Source organism: Aulonocara stuartgranti, assembly GCF_965226115.1.
Source record: "Aulonocara stuartgranti genome assembly, chromosome: 6".
Classification (NCBI taxonomy): Eukaryota; Metazoa; Chordata; class Actinopteri; order Cichliformes; family Cichlidae; genus Aulonocara; species Aulonocara stuartgranti.
The window spans coordinates 20,930,679-20,950,852 of record NC_138944.1 but is presented as its reverse complement, the minus strand read 5'-3'; the positions used below and the strand labels follow the sequence as shown (position 1 = coordinate 20,950,852).

Here is a 20,174-nt window from a genome sequence, read left to right as displayed (position 1 = left end):
GACGTGGCAGTGACGGGTGTGAAAAGTGACTCTACATTTACACTTGACTCAGTAAGTAGGATCACACCATTTTGAGACTGAACAACCTCATTGATAATATCTTATATCTCTAGCAAGTTTTTGCTGTACATGAAAGTGTGGATATGATCAAAGCACCCCTCAACATCTCCACCGATAAGCTGTGCAGTATTACTGACAGAAACCGGCACAATATTGGAAGGAATCTGGAAAAGCCTGTTAGATGACGGGGGAAGCGGACTCTTCCTCTTGCAGTCTGCCATGACAACAACTTCCTCGCTCCTTTGTAGCCGTTTACTTTCAAGTACATCTCGTCTTCTTTGTTTAGTCCCAGCTTGCTTCCCACAAACAGCTCATCTTCTCACGCTACATTGCACCACCAATTCTATCAGTCGCATGTCTTGTAGACTGTGGATTAGCTCATGACCAACAAGGAGAGCAGATCCTGGACAATAGGGGTGCAACGATACTCGTATCGATATTGAACCGTTCGATACAGTGCTTTCGGTTCGGTACGCATATGTATCGAACAATACAAAATTGTAATTTATTTTATCAACTTTCCTTCTGACGATGCTGTCTGTGTTGAGCGCTCAGTGAATCTGCGTTCGACTACTCCGCCTAGGCTGCACTGTTGAGCGCAGATCCACTGAGCGCTCAACACAGACAGCATTGTCAGAAGGAAGAGCGCAGGGCAAGCTAGCGAGACAGAAGTTAAGCTCTCCTTGCAACATGGCAAATTGAACCTCCCCCACCCTCATTCAGATCTGGCGTTTGGAATTATTTTGGTTTTCATGTGACGTATGACCCTGAAGGTAAGCGCGTCATGGACTAAAGTAAAGCAGTATGTTGGATGTGCCACGCAATGGTCAGTTACATGGGTGGGAGCTAGTGTGTTAGCGCAGTTAGCTCGTTAACGTGTTGGCCGTCCAGCCCCATGCACGGGGCGATCGGCGGTAGCTAGTTAACGGAGATTTGCCGTGTTGTGGCGTTAACGTCATTTCAACGAGATTAACCTGAAAACACTAGTGGGAACACAACAAATATGACTGCACATTTATGCCGACATCATCCTAGTGCAAAGACAAGTGGAAGCAGACAAAAACAACAAGCACACATGCTACAAACTTTACCCAAGTCATTTAGACAGCCGTTAGCACATGATTCTCCTTATGGGGACCTGATATGTTTAATATGCTGCTGAGAATATAGCCCAGAAGAAGCGTATAATATAGCTTTTATTTTGGAAAGAGCCATTTCTCTGTAATAAACTCTTTTCCAAAGATGAGTGATTCCTCAATCAGATACAGGGCTCGCAATATCGCTAGCCCGACGTCCCGGGGCTAGCGATTTTTCCAGTCGGGCTACCAAAATCTATCTCTGCCCTGTCCGTCGGGCTATTGTAGGAAGGAAAAATATATGTCAATGCTTTTGCATTCTTTCAGAAATGTAGCTGGGTAATTATGTCATTGGCATCGGTGAGCCACTGTCAATATGTGACATATTGAAGTCGCGTTTGAATTTGTGCTTGTTTTTTGCTTTCACTTTGCAATCGCGTGAACTGTGTATAGAGAGCGACAGCACTGATTGGTGAGTGATGATAATTTGTGCACCAATTCCTCTGACATCGTCTTATTAATCGTTAGCTTACTATGCAAACATGACAAGTGAAATCTCCGCAGCAAGCTTAAACATGTAAGAGGTTGATCGCGCAGAGAATCGCTGAGCTTATGTGAGTGCGTGTGTAAAAGCAGCAGGATATATATTTTAGTTCTGCTGAGCCAAATAAGACAGGTCAGGGTGAAGAAGTGACAGCCAAAGAAAAGCTTACCACAAAACGGAAAAGTTATGACAAATCAGACTATAAGGCAAAAAGAAAGTGCAGCTTTATGGACAAAATAATTTCTGTGGCTGCAATATGATGAGCTATATAACCAGGGGTGCACATAAGTGGTCCGCATGTGCGCATTCGCTGTCAAAATAGAAAACACGCACAAGGGTTAGGGTTAAATTTAAAAACTGTACTTTTGAGTTAAAATATATATTTATAATTTTAATAAATGACAAATTAAAAAGGCATGAACATTTTTTTTGTTCGAACCGTGACACCAAAGTATCGAACCGAACCGAACCGTGAATTTTGTGTATCGTTGCACCCCTACTGGACAAGTCCCCAAGAATCTGTACCAGGCCCCTAACGTAAGGTCTGCGAACAAGTTACATTTTTCCCCGAAAAGAACAAGTAAGGTATATAGTGTGCTTTCCTTTTTTGGCTTCTGCCAAAGTCTGAAGACAAAAGCTAGTACCACACTAAACTGTCGTACTCAGGAGGAGGTGGTGCCCCCTTGTGGTGTAACGTGGGATATCACTCCATGAAGGATCTGTGAGTACAAGAAAATAATTATTAGAATATAATGTGTTAAATTTGCTTAGATGAAAGGGTCCAGCAATAGATCAGAGGAATAGGGAAGGATTTGTTTGTGTGTTTTAGTCTGGTTTAGCTGTAGGCTTGAGAGTGTGTGTGTGTAATTGTGTACAGGGAAAGGAATTTATGGACACTGGGGGTCTGCCTGTCATAAAAGGAGACCAGAAGCTACAGTTGGGGATTGCTGATGCTTGTACCTTTAATAAAAACTCATAATTATTATAACGTAGAAGCAGGTTTGCAGGAGACTCTCCACATGCTTATCTGTAAATGTAAGACAATAAGAGGCCAATGGCCCAGTGGATGCAGAGTGGAGGTCTCAGTGTTTGTAATGTTAACTCTGTTTTGTATGTTGTCAAAAGGAATTTGGTGTAGCTTGGGTGAGGAGATTACTTTTATGGCCATCATGAAGTCACGTACACAGAGACACACACACAAACACAGAGTGCTTTGACTGTTACACTCACACACCCACATGCACACACACGGGTACGCACACACACAGGCACTCATGTGCTCGTGCATACACACACAAACACAGAGTTTGCAGTACACCATGAGGGTTTTATGATGGGGTCGCTTCTATAAAGCTGACTGTAACAAACAAAGGAGTGGAAGATTTGCAGAGGGACACCGGCCTTGCACATCTCCCCTTCTAGAAGATGCATGCTTAACTGAAGATGAATAAAGGTTTTGTGAAAATGACTACTGAGTCCGGTGCCGTCTCTGGATGCCTCGAGGAATAAAAAAAAGAACCGGGGTGAAACTGATTTCGTAACAGATCTATCACTGAATCCAGGAGTTAGGACCCTTATTTAACAAAATTACAAATGAAAAACATTTAAAGCATAAAAAATAAGTAAAGCGCACAATGTGACCACATGTTACTTGGAGTTCTAAAATTCACCAGCACTGACAGCACACTGAGAGACGCACACTGTAGCTGTGTCCCACCCCCATATTTAATATTCATTCTAATCAGGTTTTGAATGTTTGGTGTGTTCACCCTGGAAAATGAAAAAAATAAAAAACTTAAAATGTCCTTAGGGCATCACTGTGCGTGCATGCTAAGTACTCTTTTAGTTTAACTTTTTGAGATGGCTTTGATGGACACTAGACTCCCATAATGCACTAAATAAAGGAAATTAGATGTCTGATGTTTGAAAAGCTCCAGTAATAAACATTGCAGCCATTGCCTATTTTTACAGGGAGTGACATTTTAAATCCTATCTGACAGTGAAAGCAGACATTTTTATTTCGTTCTTCTTTTTAAAAAACAAAACAAAACAATAAGAAACCTGTTGGTTGTGCCTCAGGACACACACTCAGCAAATTGTTTTTGTTTGCATTCATTTCGCATTCATGGAAACGAATTGTCACATTTTTTGGTGAGAGTGAGCACAAGTTTATAAGTAATGCATTTCCACAGGAAGCAGAAAAAGCAGGGGCCATCACCATGCCAACTAAGACAGCAGAGCTTTTTATTTTAAAAAAAGCAACAACTGTTTTTTAATCCAAACCATGATCTTTTAACTAATAAGTTGTTTTTATTGCTTAACCCTTTAAAGCAGCGGTCCCCATAATTGTCAGAAAATTGTAATATTTTGAATCATCTGAGAAATTTCCATGAATGACTTTTCATTTGTATTGTATTTGCTACATCTGGATTTAAAAAAAAAAAAAAATGAAATCTTTTAAAAATGTATTACGCAATTATTTGGGTTTTTCAGGAGGGGGAAAAAAAAAATCACACTGATGATGAAGTCTCAAAAACTCACGAAAAAAAACTGTATGTATCAAATATGGTACACTAAGTGTTAAGGAGTTAAATCAAACAAGTCAACAAAAAGCAGTGTCTTTTGTTAATTTACTATTTAATAAAAATATAGGTAACATCTAATCATGAATCTTGAACTACTGACCTCAGATTTAATTAGATGGCTACTTATTAGTCTAGTCAGCATCATGGCTGAACTTCACTGTACTTCTTAAAGAAAGCAAATATGTAACCCCTGCAGCAGTTCTGTCAGGGCTCTGTGTGCAGGCAGCGTAGATGAGGACCCAAACGCAGGACTCAGAGACTGAATTGTAACTGAAAACTTCAGCTTTATTGCTGGCGAAGAAACAAAACATGAACTGAAACAATGAACCCGACGAACAGAAACACACAGGCACAATCTGAGGGTACGACACGACAGAGAGCAAAGGCAAACACAGGGCTTATATACACAGGGGAGTAATCAGGGAATGGAAAACAGGAGGGAGACACAGCTGGGAGAGATTAGGGCTAATGAGACAGGGTTGAGCGAACCTAGACACACTGACATAAGACATAATCCCTCTCTCGCGCTGCTGTGGAGAGAGTGAGCAGCTTCCGGTTCCTTGGCGTACACCTGGCTGAGGATCTTACGTGGTCAGTACACACAAACAAAACAGTGAAGAAATGGTAAATGGTAAATGGCCTGCATTTGTATAGCGCTTTTCTAGTCCATAGGACCCCAAAGCGCTTTACACTACATTCAGTCATTCACCCATTCACACACACATTCACACACTGGCGATAGCAAGCTACATTGTAGCCACAGCTGCCCTGGGGCACACTGACAGAGGCGCAGCAGCGCCTCTTCTTTCTCAGGAGACTGAAAAGATTCGGCATGAGCCCCCGCATCCTCAGGACCTTCTATCACTGTGCCATTGAGAGCATCCTCACTGGATGCATCACCACCTGGTATGGCAACAGCACCGCCTACAACTGCAAAGCTCTCCAGCGAGTAGTGCGGTGCTCTGAACGGATAATTGGAGGTGAGCTTCCCTCCCTCCAAGACATCTACAGGAAGCGGTGCCTGAGGAAAGCGGGGAGGATCATCAAGGACTCCAGTCACCCCAGCCATAAACTGTTCAGACTACTTCCATCAGGAAGGAGGCTCTTCAGCATCCGGTCCCGTACCAGCAGACTGAGAGACAGCTTTTTCCATCAGGCCATCAGACTGCTGAACACTTCATAGACACCTCAGCTTCACTACTGGAACTTCAACATTATGCACTCCATACTGTACAGTAACGCCACTGTTTTGCACGTGTCTCACTCTGTATATTTTATTTTATTTATTTTATATATTCTATTCATTGTTTACTCTATTTAATTTGTAAAATATGTGTACACACACACACAGAAAAATATTTAGTATACACATCCAGAAATGCATATACTATTATATATTGTACATATATTTATTAGTTTCAGATGTAGCCATTCCTGTATTTTGCTTGTTTACATTATTGTATTTTGCACAACTCTGTTGCTTGTGAAGCTCGCACACAAGAATTTCACTCACATGTGCTGTACCAATGTACCTGCACATGTGATGTGACAATAAAAGTGCTTTGATTTGATTTGAAAATAAAACAAGAAATAATTCACAAAGACGCCGACTAAGAAACACGGACTTTACACGGGCAGAGCTAAACCTAAACCCGAATAAGCTGGAACATACTAAATATCATCATCATCATCATTGCCTGACGATAGATCAAGAAAATAACCAAAAATCAAACCAAAACATGAGAACTCAAAATGCTGGATCAAAATGACCCAGAACTGTGATAAGTTCCTTGTCATTTGACCACTGGGCTTTTTAGGCTGGGGTTTGTCCAATATAGCTTGAAATGCATTTCCTGAAAGTGACTCGTGACAAGCCTTTGAATGCTGGGTCCTTATTCTTCTGTGTTTGTATGAATGAAGTCTTCAACAGGGTCTCTCTGATATTTCACTTTTGACAGCTTTCCTTTTGTTTCTAGAAACATTTGTTGTTGTTCTTGTTGTTGGTTTTGCCTTGGAGACCCCTAGGGGTTTTTTGTTATGCTTTTTCTTGTTTTGTTTTCTTTGCTTTCATATTTGTTCATGATCATTTTCTTACATGTTTTTGTTAATTGGCATTTTCTGAAATAAAACAATAACAGAGTTGGTGGTGAATTAGGATCTGTTATGTTAAGTCCTGCAACACACTGGAATCCAAGTTAAGGACTTAATAGTCTGCTATACGGTGTCCTGTATGGGCCAGCTTTGACCCATGAGCCACAGTTTAAATCAAATTTATTGATTTAAATTTGACTGAGCTGCGAGTAAATATTGTAGTAGGTAAGTTTGACTAATTGACTAATTGGTTGTTGTTTAAAATACCAGCATTTGCTGGAGAATTTTCAAGGTTCAGTCTGCGCTATAGAAACTAACAACGCTCTGTGCTTAAAATTCCCAGAAATTACAGTTCAGTTTGTTCATTTCGACCTTTTGCAGCTATTTTGAGTCAACTGTGTAAACATTTTTAGTTACAAATGTCAAATGCTTGAGCACTATCATTAGGGATGCAACGATACCAATTTCTTCAAACCGATACGATACCGATCCTTGGATGTGAGTACTTGCCGATACCGAGTACATAAAATGATACGTCTACCACACACACACAGAAAAATGCAATGAATTGGAAGACAGATTTTATTTTATTCTCTGTCAATAAAAAATATTAATAAAAATGACCACAGAAATTACATTTCAAGCGAAAAATAAACACTTCTCTTAAATTATCGCAGTGTCCACATTGTAAACAAACAAACAAAATAACTAAAGTGTTTTGCAGCCTCCATTTTTCAGAGGGACATAACATTAATGAACCTATTGCAGAGTATCCACATTTTAATTAAAAAAAATAAAATAACTGAACTCCTTGGGTCTCTTTCCCTCTTTCAGATTGAAAAATAAACACTTATGTTCAGAATAAAACAAATAAAACTTAGGTTTCAGAATAAAATAAACACTTTTGTTAAGTTATTGCACAATGCCCATATTATATCCAAACAAAATAACAGTGAACTATGTGGCACTGTCTACAGCTTAATGAACCACCTATTGCAGAGTGTCCACATTTTCATCAAACAAAAAAAACTTCAGTCAGCAAGCAATGGTGTGACCTCCGAACTAAACTGTTTTTGGGAAAGTGAGAGGCAGGTTATTTTTGATGAAAATAATCATCTCTGCATGATCAGCTGTGAGCCTGTTTCTGCTTTCATTCACAATGTGTGACACTGAGCTGAACAGCCTTTCACTATCTACACTTGTGCATGGTGCTGAAAGGTATCTGCCCGCCACTTTAGCCAGGTTTGGTAACCGCACTTTATTAACCATCCAGTATTGTAGAGGTTTGTCTTCTCGTAAAATTGCGGCCTCTCCAAGATATGTCTCTAACTCTACAGTAGAACCTACCGCAGCTCTGCCCACCGATGCGAATGCCTGCTTATCTGCAATTTCATCAAACATGCTGTCCAGACTAGTTGTGGGCTGGTCACTGCGTGCTTTTCCTGAAGGTGGTTCATTCAGGTCATGATCCTCCTCTCCAGGCAACCTTAGCAGCTCAAGTTTTAGCATCTCCTTGGCATTTGCAGCAGTTGTGGTGCTGGAGAAAAAACGATTTTTATATCTAAAACAGAGAAAGAAAAAAGTTAGCTGACAATAGGTTTGCTCACCATTTTTTTTTGCAGTAACAGTTACATACACAGTCATATTCACATACAGTCAAACAGTTACACACACACACAACACTCACCTGGGATCGAGTAGCGCGGCGATGCTATAGAGTGGGTCTTCCTCCACATCAGTGAACCGTGTCCTGACAGCTGCAGCCAAGGTTCCCTTCATTGCTTTGATCCCATGGTCCTCGCCAGTCTCCCTTGTTAGAAATCTGTGGAGCACAGTGACGGCTGGAATGACGTCTGCAGCCATGGCATCTGCAGAGCTGACTTTTCGAGTTAACTCCTCGAATGGACCCAGAACAGATATCACCTTCTCCAGCAGTGTCCACTGGTGAGCCGTGAGCATATCAGGGAGTCCATATTCAGACACAAATATTCCCAGAGCCCGTTTCTGCTCGATCAATGACTGTATCATATAAAAGGTGCTGTTCCAGCGGGTCTGCACGTCTTGCTGGAGCCGCTTCGCGGGCTGGTTGATCTGTAATTGAATGTCCTCCAGATGGGAGCTGGCCAGAGCAGAATGTTTAAAATGTCCAACTATTTTGCGGCCAACTGCCACCGCATCAGCAACACTCTGTGACAGAAGGCCCTTATGAACAACCAGCTGGAGAGTGTGAGCAGTACAAGGTAGGCTGGGCAGCTCAGCATAACTCATGGCCTTTATCATATTTCTTGCGTTGTCCCGGAGCACTATGTGGACGGACGTCTTTGGTATGTCCCAGGTTTAAAGCATACTATCGAAAGCAGTTGCGATGTTTTGGCTGGTGTGCGAGCCCCTGAACGACCTTGCATGTAGTGTTACTTGATGACGAACAAACTTCTCATCAATCCACTGCGCTGTTAAACTGAGGAGCGACATCGGGGACACACTGCTTGTCCAAATGTCGGTAGTGAAACTTAAGGCTGAAACCTCCTGCAAGAGGTTATGCACGTGTTTTTTTACCTCTTCAAAAAGTTTTGGCAGCATTACGTCCGTGATGGCTGGGAATCTCATATCGCGGCCGACAGTGGCTGGTCATCCAGAGCGATAAAATGAGTCCGAGCCTCTGTTATTTTAACTGCTCGTGGATTTTCTCTTGACATTTTTCATCGCTTTTCCAAAACCCGAGTTGAAGTGGGCTGTTCTGGTCTTGCGTTAGCCTTAGCAAACTCGGTGTACTCCAGAGCATGATGTGTCCTCAGGTGTTTTATTAAATTGCTTTTATTGAACGATGTACTCTCCTTCCCTCCCCTGGACATCTTACTGGTACACAGTTTGCACTCGGCCTTGCTTCTGTCATCTTCACAAATTTTGAAGTAAGTCCACACTGCTGACATTTTGTTTAGCGTAGCTACAAGAGCCGCCAGTCTCACTCGCCTAACCCCCTGGCGACATGTCCCCCTAGCGGCCAATCTAAAAAAATTACCACAGAAAGTACAGGCCACCCTCTGATTCATGAAGTAAGTTGGTATCGATTCATGGTATCGGTTAACTTTTGCGAGTATGAGTACACGCACATTTTATGGTATCGGCCCGATACCATATAATGTGCATCGGTATCGCTGCATCCCTAACTATCATACATTTTCTTATGAAACAGCAAAGAGGTAGACTTAAAAATCTAAGAACTATTCCTCCAACGCTGGAAAATACTCAAAATAGAGAAGGGAGGCAGAAGACACAGTTATGAATCAGAGAGCCCAGATCAACGGGGCCAGATCAAATTGTTACCTGCGCATAGTTAGCTTTCCTGAGTCAGCACTGGAGCAGACACAGTGAGAAGAAGCTCTCAAGTATCTACCACAATGAAGCTAAAAAGGTCACTAATTATTTAAACCAACATGGATGAGAAGTTATTTAAGTACAACACAAGGCTCACAGCCTCTAATTTTGAGGCAAGCGTGAATTTTCCTTTGAAACTTAAAACATGTGTTACTAGAATAAAAAAAAACCTCCCATGGTACATCAGTAAGCTTAAGGTACAAGGTACTAAATCATGATTATCCAACACTAAAGCTGCAATATGTAAAATAACGATTGGTTTGGTTTTTTTTTTGTTCTGGGAGCTGTTCAAGGTGTGTACTTTTTCTTGTTTTGAGTCGTGCAAGGTAATGTCAAGAAAGTTTGAAGCAATTCCAGACACATCTGTAAAGATTACAGTATAGAAGCTGCAAGGTTGTTGGATATATCAACTTCTTCATAGAAGTGTGTGGCAGTGTGTGGTTGGTGGCCCGGCTGCATGGGAGGAGTGGAGTAGCAGGTTCAGGGCGTGGTGTCAGGTGAGGCTGATCTTCACAGCCACCTGCACGACCCCACAGCCAGGTAACTACAGCCTGGCCCCACGCTGGGGGAGACTCGGCTGCTCAACACAGTAGTCCTTGAACAGTTTGTTGAGTGACTCCCGGTCAGGACAGTGGAATGGTTCCGTTGTCACAAGCTGGCAAGCCTCAAAGTTGTGTTGACACTGGCAGATGACCACCTGGTGGAGTGGCCACCAGCGGGCTACCGATTAGTCCTGGTTCCAGGACCAGAGCACTTGTGCTGAAAATGCCTGTAAATGGAGCTGGGAAAGGTGTTCCAAGTCACTAGACCTCCGAAACCCTTGCAAAGTCCAGGACACGCATTATGCATACCGGTAAGGTGCCAAGGGGGTGCACGTCAAGCTATGGTGGATTCAAGCTGTATGCAAACCCTGGTCCACCAAACCCTGCTTCATCCAGGGGCATTGCTGTAGGCAGAGTAGGTAGAGGTTTGATGCGTGCATGGGGACATCCACAAATATCTCTTGGTTCCACTGGAAATTAGGTGCATAGAGTGAAGGCTCTGGTTAGTTTGCGCCTGATACACTTCTTAATTTTGGGAACAGAATGGCCCAGGTACAGTAGGTTAATGGGACAGTGTGTCAGGGTGTGTTTACAGTGGGCAGGGACATGCAGGGTTGCTTTGTGTTATTTCTGGTGGATTATGCAACATGATATCCTGAAGAGGTGCCGCTGCACACCAGTTCTGGAAAGAGTGTGGCGCAGACACTGTTTCAGGCCATCTCCTGAGTCGGCATCCCGAAAGAGATACTGACTTACCAGGGCACACCGTTCATGTCTCACACAGTAAAAGAAATCAACATGTAGCCAAGTACAGGACAGGGTAGGGGAAGTTAAAGTAAGATGGAGAGAATGGGCCAATAGCTAGATTCGGATAAAGTGAGTTGCGTGGAGAAGAATGACTGGAGCCACAGGTAAAGTTGCTATGAATTGTATTAAACTATTTAGCAACAATTTAACAGCATTTCATAAACAGGAATGAAAACATAAAATAAAATACAGTGACAGCAATAATAATAACAATCAGAATCCTATCTGAGCTCAGATATGTCAGTCTTGCCGGAGTTAATAGTCAGTGTTCAGTCAAGTCAAATCCAATAGGTCAAAAGTCTGTGATTGGTGCAATTTCATCCTACCGCACTGTTGCAATTGTTTGTGAGAGAAGAGCAACCTGCCCTTCTGGGCCAACTTGGAATGGCTGCGGTTCGGTTCAAAGGGAAAGGCTCGCCATCTTCCTCGTCAGGAAGAAATCCAGGTCTCACGATCCCATAAAAAACCTAGCCAGCACACTTCTAATGTTCAACTCTCAGAGAGGATCTTGTCCACTTCATCCGCTCCCGTGCAGATCTCGATGGTTTCAAAGTCCAAAATGTTCACAACAAATCAGGTCCGTTTCTTCAAGGTCCATGCAGATCTCCGGTATGGATATTTGCTCAATTTATCAAGTTAATAGTTATTTTCCAGCAACAAGCTTGGCGTTGAAAATCAGCGATGGTCTCGTGCACCTCCGTCTTTCTCTGTGTCTGAGCACATGTGACGGTACAGAGCAGGGGAAGGCGGGGCTTGTTCCTTCCTAACCAGTAGGGGTGTTAAATATACTCTTTGGGGTTTTATTCTTATATTTATATTATTTATCTTTTACTATTGATTTACTTTAGCTCAACTCACTGATTAACAGAGTAATGATAAATCCCAATTAACAATAACATGTTGTAGTGCATTACTGACTCGTGTAAACTCACTGGGTTACAAACAGTTGCTGGGAATTAAATCTATTTGGACTACCCTGAGACTGACAGGCTGGTGGAGCGGCTGAATAAGACGTTAAAATCCATGATTCGTAAGTTCAAGAAAGAGATTCAATATAAGTCCTGGACCTGAGAGCAAAGCTGCACACGTTGGGAAGGTTATCACAAGAAAATATTTGTTCCAGGCCCAGGAATGTCAGCAGCACCTGTACAATAGAGGGGCTAAACTCACAAATTTCACCGGGAGAAAAAGTGCTTGTATTACTCCCTTCTTCTAGCTCAAAGTTGCTCGCCAAGTGGCAAGGACCCTTCGTGGTCACACAGCTAGTGGGGGACGTTGACTGTGAAGTCGTACGGTGAGATAGGGAGGAGTCACACAAATATATATCACCTCAACCTCCTTAAAGTATGTAGTGAGCCTGAAACTACTTCTTCAGTGAGCCTGGTTAAGGACGGTATGCTCACGGCCCAACAGGTTAAGCAGGTTCTCTAGAGAAGCAGTTTCAGGCTTTCTCTATGTTTTAAGGAGGTTGAGGTGATATATCTGTGTGATTTGGGGCCGAAGGTGCCAAATTCCACCATTCCTGCCTCCCTCCATTGTGATGATCATTTCGTACAGGCCCAGAGAGTGGATGTTTCTGCATTACAACAGCGGTTTGCAAATGTGTTCTCCCCCTTGCCTTCTCTGTACAAATCACATAGAGCACCATTTTTAAAAGCAAACCCTGGTGTGACGGTGCGTTCACGGCACAACAGGTTACCTGAGCACAAAAGACAAATTGTGCAAAAGGAATTGGCTGAAATGCTAAAGCTAGGAGTAATAGAAGAGACACACAGTGTTTGGTGTAGCCCCATAGTTCTTGTGGTGAAGAAAGATGGGCCTATATGGTTCTGTGTTGACACTGCAAGGTGAACGAAGTGTCACAGTTTGATGCTTATCCCATGCCCCGGGTCAACGAGCTCCTGGACCGGTTAGGCACTGCTCGTTTTTTCACAACGCTGGATTTAACCAAGGCAGATTCTCTTATCTAACGGTCCAAGGAAAAAACGACCTTCTCCACTCTGTATGGTTTGTACCAGTTCGACACACTTCCATTTGCCTTGCTCAGAGGTCCTGCCACCTTCCAGCGCCTCATGGACAGGGTGCTGTGTCCACAGGCTACATATGCTGCTGCCTACCTGGATGACGTTATCATCCACAGTGACACCTGGGTGGAGCATATGAAGCGGTGGCTGCCGTCCTGGAGTTCCTGAGGCAGGCGGGGCTCACGGCCAAACCAAACAAGTGTGCAGTGGGACGGAGGGAGGTACAGTATCTGGGGTACCACTTGGGGAGCGAGCAGGTGCGTCCGTCATTATTCTACGGTGCTGGCCTTCCAGCTCTGTTTGGATCACTCCCCACTGCAATGGCTCCATTACATAAAGGATGCTAATGCCTGGATCACACAGTGGCATCTGGCTCACCAGCCTTTTAAGTTCAAAGTGGTCCATAGGCCAGGGGCAGAGGTGGTCATTTCCGCTCTCGCTGGAGGGGGAGAATAGGCTAGGCCGGATCGGTCCGCAGCCTAAGTCAGGAAGTGGGGGTGTGGTTGGTGGCTCGGCTGCAGGGGAGGAGTGGAGCAGTGGGTTCAGGGTATGGTGTCTGTCCAGGACCTTTTTTTCCACAAGAAGCTCATAGTTTCTTTGAGTATTTCATAACGGTGAAAGGAGTAGTGGAGGGACATCGCAAGTGATTAAGCTAAGAAAACCTTTTTACTTCAGTCTCTCAGCAGACACCAACTTTCTGTTCATATCTGCATGTTCACAGAGTTTTTCTAAGTTTTACTTTGCTTCTAAGTTATAATTAATATTTTCATATTTTGTAAGATGAAAAAATATTACATTTTTAAATCAAATGTATGCTACTAATGAAACCGCACCACAAAAAATAACTGGGCAGTAAAATCTCTGGTGAGCCTCAGGCTAAAATCCTGGCATGAGAACTGCAGACTATTTTGTTGGATGAGGTTGATGTTCTGTCCTCTGTTCAGATATGGGTTTGAAAAGACGAGGGAGAAAAGCTGTAATAATAAGCAAACCAAATTCGATTGTATCCTGTACGGACTCTTGGTTCCTCTGGCACAAAGCACTTGGATTTAGTCTTTTTTTTCTGCAGTTTTCACTTAATAAGCTTTGCCTGGGGTGCTACAAACTTCTTTTTTTCCTGTTTGTATTTGCACCGCCAATAGGAGTGATAGCTAAACGCGACAGAGGAGGACATGGCAGGAACTGTGTGTTTGCTGTGTGTCATGGGTTTGCGTTTCTGACAGAAAAATTCGAAAAGTTAAGCCCAGTTGTTTCCTGCTGTCACAAGCCTGACATATGTAAAATTATGGTTATTGCACTAACTTTGAGGCACTGACAGAGCAGTGGAGCTGATAATACACAAAATCAGTGTGATATGACCATATTTAGTCTATTCCAGTAGTCATTGGGCAAGAGACATGTACATACTGGACGAGTCACCAATCTTTTGCAGGAAAGACAGACAGCCATTCACACCTATAGTCAGCCAAACCCATGTGTGTCTCTGAACTGTGGCAGGAAGCTAAAGTACCAACCCACAGTGTAAACTCCACACTGAAAGGTTTCAGACTGGATTTAAACCAAGGAGCTTCTTGCTGTGCTAACCGCTCCACAACAACTAGTCACTTTGTGAATATTCTTCTCTCCTAGATATTCCACAATAACAATGTTTGTTTCCACAAACAAAAAGTGCGGTTATCAGCGTTTAGGAACCACAGAACATCAGGTGTGAATATCAGTAGATTTTTTTTCTTTAGGACACACAAATAATAAACAGCTTTCTCTAATATTTGGCATGTGCAGTTATTTATGAATCCATAATAAAATGATATGACGGTGCAGTTTAAAAATAATCTAGTTGTAATGCCACAACAAGTTGTGAATGGCTTATTCGCGCTCCGCCCTCTAGGATCAGCTGGTTGTTGGTTCCAAACACCTGTTGCCAACAGGTTGCAGAGTGCTCTCTGCTGGACAAACTATGCAACCTTAACACTCATGAGATGGTTAAAAGGTGTTTCTTTCCCGTCTTTACTTTTTTCAGTTTTTATTTGCGTCTGTTATAAATTCAGATACCTACTGAGCAGCTCCTGTAGGTGTAATGTGTAGGTGGCTAAGAACAATGGTAGTTTCTACAATTACAGATAAAAGAACTATAAAAAAGGCCTTGCTTGTTCTGTCTTCTGTATGATAGTTCTTATTGCTTATAAGCAACCCCGATGCTATATTCGTTTAATTTTAAAGACTTCGCACTCATCATCCCTTTTCCTCCTCTTCTCCCACTGATGGCTCCGAATGTTGCAGCAGATCGTTTTTGGTCAATTTTAATCCTAATAAAACCTGCATTAAGAAAAACTTATTTCTGTCCTCGTGCTGCTGGTGAGAAAGCCACATTTAATTTTAACTTTCAACAGTCCATGTCACTGTTGAATAATCACACCATGTAAAGCAGTTTATCTAATGCAGGTCAGATGACGTCATTTATTTGACTGATTTCCCAGGTAAGCACCAAGAGGTGGCCAAAGCAACTGGACCTTTGAGAAACTGCATTATTGAAAATTGTGAGTCTTCAGAAGAAAAGATATGAACTCCCCTGCAGCCTGACATTTTCAAAAAGCTCCTCTCTGCATGTCTACTGCGTTACTGTGTTATTTATGACTAATCCAACAGTCTACAAGCGGGGCAGATGTATATAGGTGCCACCTGAGCAAAATTGACCAGGCAATTTAGATGTTTTGTCTTCATTGAGACATTCCTCTAAAACAAGAGGCATGTTTTGCTTTCTTTAAATAAATTGACTAAATTCGCTGCCTTATTGAAATTCAAACAAAACAAACCCCCTCTTAACACCAATGCAGCTATCAACAATGTATGCTCTTCCACAGCAACACCTCACTTTTCTTTCATTTTACTTCTGAAATACATTCTTTTAAATATGTTCTGAATATCAGAGATTTAACAACCTGCATCAAACTAAATAAAATATTGATTTTTCTGCTCATGGCATCTCCACTCCACTCCCCCTTGCCTTTCTACCACAGTCAGTTGCTGAGGAGCTGAGATTCTCATTAATGCTGCTGCGCTGCCTGAGTATATGTCATTTTGCCGTGGATGTTTTACTTTATTTATGCCTTTGAATGCATAGTAGCATTTGGGATATTAAAAGTTTGGATAAAATACCAACCCAATCAAAAACTTGTGACTTGGAACAACAAAGAAAATAATGTGCATATCTGTAATTCAAATCAACTCTGAATTGCATGATCACACCGACAACACAACATGTAACAATGCTGCGAGCCTTCCCAGACCATAGAAAGTTGAAAAACTTCAAGTCACAAAGGGCAAAGGAACTACTAGTGACACAATGTGGGCAGGGCACAAGATAAACTTTTCCATCTTCCAGGCAAGTGATTGAAACATCCACCAATGAGAGCACAGAATGCTGTTGAAATTTGACCTGGTAGTAAACACATTTGACTCACCTGGGCATTGTAAAGCCTTTGGATCACATCTGTCCATTTGGTTGTCCCATTGAGTGGAGGTCAATGGGAAATTAAAATAAAAATATAAATAAATATACACTTAAGAGTCTTTGATAAACTTCCCATCCGAGAATTACTATTTTTGCAATTTTTGTGGGAAATCATCAAACAGTTTATGTACATGCATGCAAATTAATTCAGCCTCACTATAAATGTGTTGGAACTGACATTTATGAGAGATGTGAGTTTGCTGGTCCTGAAAGATTTCAGCTCAGATTTAAAAAATAAATATAGAGTTTTTAACAAGATATGGATTGTAATATACAGTGGGGCAAAAAAGTATTTAGTCAGCCACCGATTGTGCAAGTTCCCCCACTTAAAATGATGACAGAGGTCAGTAATTTGCACCAGAGGTACACTTCAACTGTGAGAGACAGAATGTGAAAAAAAAAAAATCCATGAATCCACATGGTAGGATTTGTAAAGAATTTATTCGTAAATCAGGGTGGAAAATAAGTATTTGGTCAATAACAAAAATACAACTCAATACTTTGTAACATAACCTTTGTTGGCAATAACAGAGGTCAAACGTTTACTATAGGTCTTTACCAGGTTTGCACACACAGTAGCTGGTATTTTGGCCCATTCCTCCATGCAGATCTTCTCGAGAGCAGTGATGCACAATTCTGTTGCTTGTGAAGCTCGCACACAAGAATTTCACTCACATGTGCTGTACCAATGTACCTGCACATGTGATGTGACAATAAAAGTGATTTGATTTGATGTTTTGGGGCTGTTGCCGAGCAACACGGACTTTCAACTCCCGCCACAGATTTTCTATGGGGTTGAGGTCTGGAGACTGGCTAGGCCACTCCAGGACTTTCAAATGCTTCTTACGGAGCCACTCCTTTGTTGCCCGGGCGGTGTGTTTTGGATCATTGTCATGTTGGAAGACCCAGCCTCGTTTCATCTTCAAAGTTCTCACTGATGGAAGGAGGTTTTGGCTCAAAATCTCACGATACATGGCCCCATTCATTCTGTCCTTAACACGGATCAGTCGTCCTGTCCCCTTGGCAGAAAAACAGCCCCATAGCATGATGTTTCCACCCCCATGCTTCACAGTAGGTATGGTGTTCTTGGGATGCAACTCAGTATTCTTCTTCCTCCAAACACGACGAGTTGAGTTTATACCAAAAAGTTCTACTTTGGTTTCATCTGACCACATGACATTCTCCCAATCCTCTGCTGTATCATCCATGTGCTCTCTGGCAAACTTCAGACGGGCCTGGACATGCACTGGCTTCAGCAGCGGAACACGTCTGGCACTGCGGGATTTGATTCCCTGCCGTTGTAGTGTGTTACTGATGGTGACCTTTGTTACTTTGGTCCCAGCTCTCTGCAGGTCATTCACCAGGTCCCCCCGTGTGGTTCTGGGATCTTTGCTCACCGTTCTCATGATTATTTTGACCCCACGGGATGAGATCTTGCGTGGAGCCCCAGATCGAGGGAGATTATCGGTGGTCTTGTATGTCTTCCATTTTCTGATGATTGCTCCCACAGTTGATTTTTTCACACCAAGCTGCTTGCCTATTGTAGATTCACTCTTCCCAGGTGCAGGTCTACAATACTTTTCCTGGTGTCCTTCGAAAGCTCTTTGGTCTTGGCCATGGCGGAGTTTGGAGTCTGACTGTTTGAGGCTGTGGACAGGTGTCTTTTATACAGATGATGAGTTCAAACAGGTGCCATTCATACAGGTAACGAGTGGGGGACAGAAAAGCTTCTTACAGAAGACGTTACAGGTCTGTGAGAGCCAGAGATTTTCCTTGTTTGAGGTGACCAAATACTTATTTTCCACCCTGATTTACGAATAAATTCTTTACAAATCCTACCATGTGGATTCATGGATATTTTTTTTACATTCTGTCTCTCATAGTTGAAGTGTACCTCTGGTGCAAATTACTGACTTCTGTCATCATTTTAAGTGGGGGAACTTGCACAATCGGTGGCTGACTAAATACTTTTTTGCCCCACTGTATTTAACCACTTAAGTCAGGAAGAGTGAGTGCCTACTTTGTAAAGAGTAGAGTGCTGTGTTTAAGCATTACAGTTTGAATTTGACTGATGCAGAGCGAAAACGCACATCTGACCATTTGCTAGCAATGCTGCAAGTGCAGCAAGGACTTTTCACCAAGCTTTACAAATCCAGGAATGGAGGAGTGGAGACCAGCTTTGTGATTTCCCACAAACCCACCGTAAGCCACAGTGAGACAAAAGAAGCATTTGATAATGTGCCCCTCTCCAGGTGAACCGTAACAAGTTTGATTGAGGATTTTATGGGAAATGTGGAGTGAAAAATAACACTTTTTACTCTTTTTATCCTGGGCTGTGACACAGTCCAGTTACTCGTCTTTGCACTTGGGATAACAGAGTTTGGGATTATGGAAGAGCTGGCAGCAATGCATGGAATGAAAGGCACTAAAATCTGACAGGAAAAATAGCAGTAGCACTTTGTATAACAATAGCCCTGCCAAGTATATAAAATTTGATACATTTCTTTTTGTGAGCTTTCAAGACCTCTATATCGTCAGTGTGATTTTTTTCCCCAGAAAAACCTCAATAAATTGCACCAAAATTCCAAACATAGCAAGGACAATACAAAATAAAAATCATACATGTAAAATTACTTTTTTTTATTTAGAAAGTTCAATAAACATTACAGTTTGAAAAAATAGAAATACCACACACACACACACACACACACACACACACACACACACACACACACACACACACTAATTGCCCTTCATAGATAAACTTTATTGTCTGCTTCTTTGATTTATTATAGCAAGTAAAATAAATATAAAAATAAAGACTGAGACACAAACTGAGCCTCATGGGGTCACAAACTAGTGTACTCTTAGTGTTGATTCCAGAAAAAATTGAAGGTTTTGTGAAGGACATTCAGCAGGAAGTCTGTTCCAAATCAAATATGCGAATCCCTCGACTGTGGTTACCACTTGGGGAATAGGGAGCACCCGAAAGTACTAGTGATAATAAAAGTGGAGTAATTGTCTCATGTGCTCACAATATGAAAATGGTGACTTCCCAGCATATAATTTTCTGTCTTTACTATGCTTTATACTCAAATACTTTTCACCAACTGTTGCTGTTTTACCATTGCTTTTGTGCATCATAGAACTCACAGAGACTCTCTGAAGCTCCTAAGTATCCTTAAAATTTGAAAAATTGCACAGATTCATCCCCCCAACTCCCTTATAGACAAACCTGTCGTCGGTCCAGCGCGATGGCGGTGAGCGTGAGGGTGGAGACGTGCAGTGAGCAGTACTGTACAAAGCGACTGATGTGGCACATAGTTCTTCCAAACACCCAGGTGCTGTTCACAAAGCGGACCTAAAGGAGTGCACACACACAGGGCAGGCCAAAATGAGAAATGTCAACGGTCTCATCAGGTAGACACACTGGGAGGAACGTCAACTTTTAAAACTGCAAAAATGAGAAGTACTCTAAGAGCAGCCTAACATGGCTGCTCTTAGAGTACTTCTCTAGAGTACTTCTCATTATGATTATAATGATTAGCAGCCACTAAAC

General features: G+C 42.2%; 2 protein-coding genes across 2 annotated transcripts in view; both read right to left on the bottom strand.

Annotated features, from left to right (window-relative positions):
• gpr83 (G protein-coupled receptor 83) overlaps positions 1 to 20,174 on the bottom strand; it is a gene marked incomplete at both ends in the record, with an annotated part of 33,878 nt that overhangs the window by 10,829 nt on the left and 2,875 nt on the right. The window contains one exon of the mRNA XM_082537059.1: positions 19,851 to 19,976. Within this exon, the coding sequence (XP_082393185.1) occupies positions 19,851 to 19,976 (126 nt within the window). The remainder of the gene's footprint in view (positions 1 to 19,850; positions 19,977 to 20,174) is intronic.
• On the bottom strand, positions 7,402 to 8,948 carry LOC309708769 (zinc finger BED domain-containing protein 4-like). The gene is made up of 2 exons (XM_082537060.1): positions 8,044 to 8,948; positions 7,402 to 7,917 (listed from the first exon to the last, which is right to left on the bottom strand). The coding sequence occupies exons 1-2, from the start codon at positions 8,634 to 8,636 to the stop codon at positions 7,419 to 7,421; spliced, it is 1,092 nt and encodes a 363-aa protein (XP_082393186.1). The 5' UTR covers positions 8,637 to 8,948; the 3' UTR covers positions 7,402 to 7,418.

Coding starts and splice junctions, on each gene's coding strand:
- LOC309708769 (XM_082537060.1), bottom strand. CDS start 8,636: ATGATAAAGGCCATGAGTTATGCTGAGCTGCCCAGCCTACCTTGTACT. Junction 7,918..8,043: donor GCCGCGCTACTCGATCCCAG/GTGAGTGTTGTG, acceptor TCTCTGTTTTAG/ATATAAAAATCGTTTTTTCT.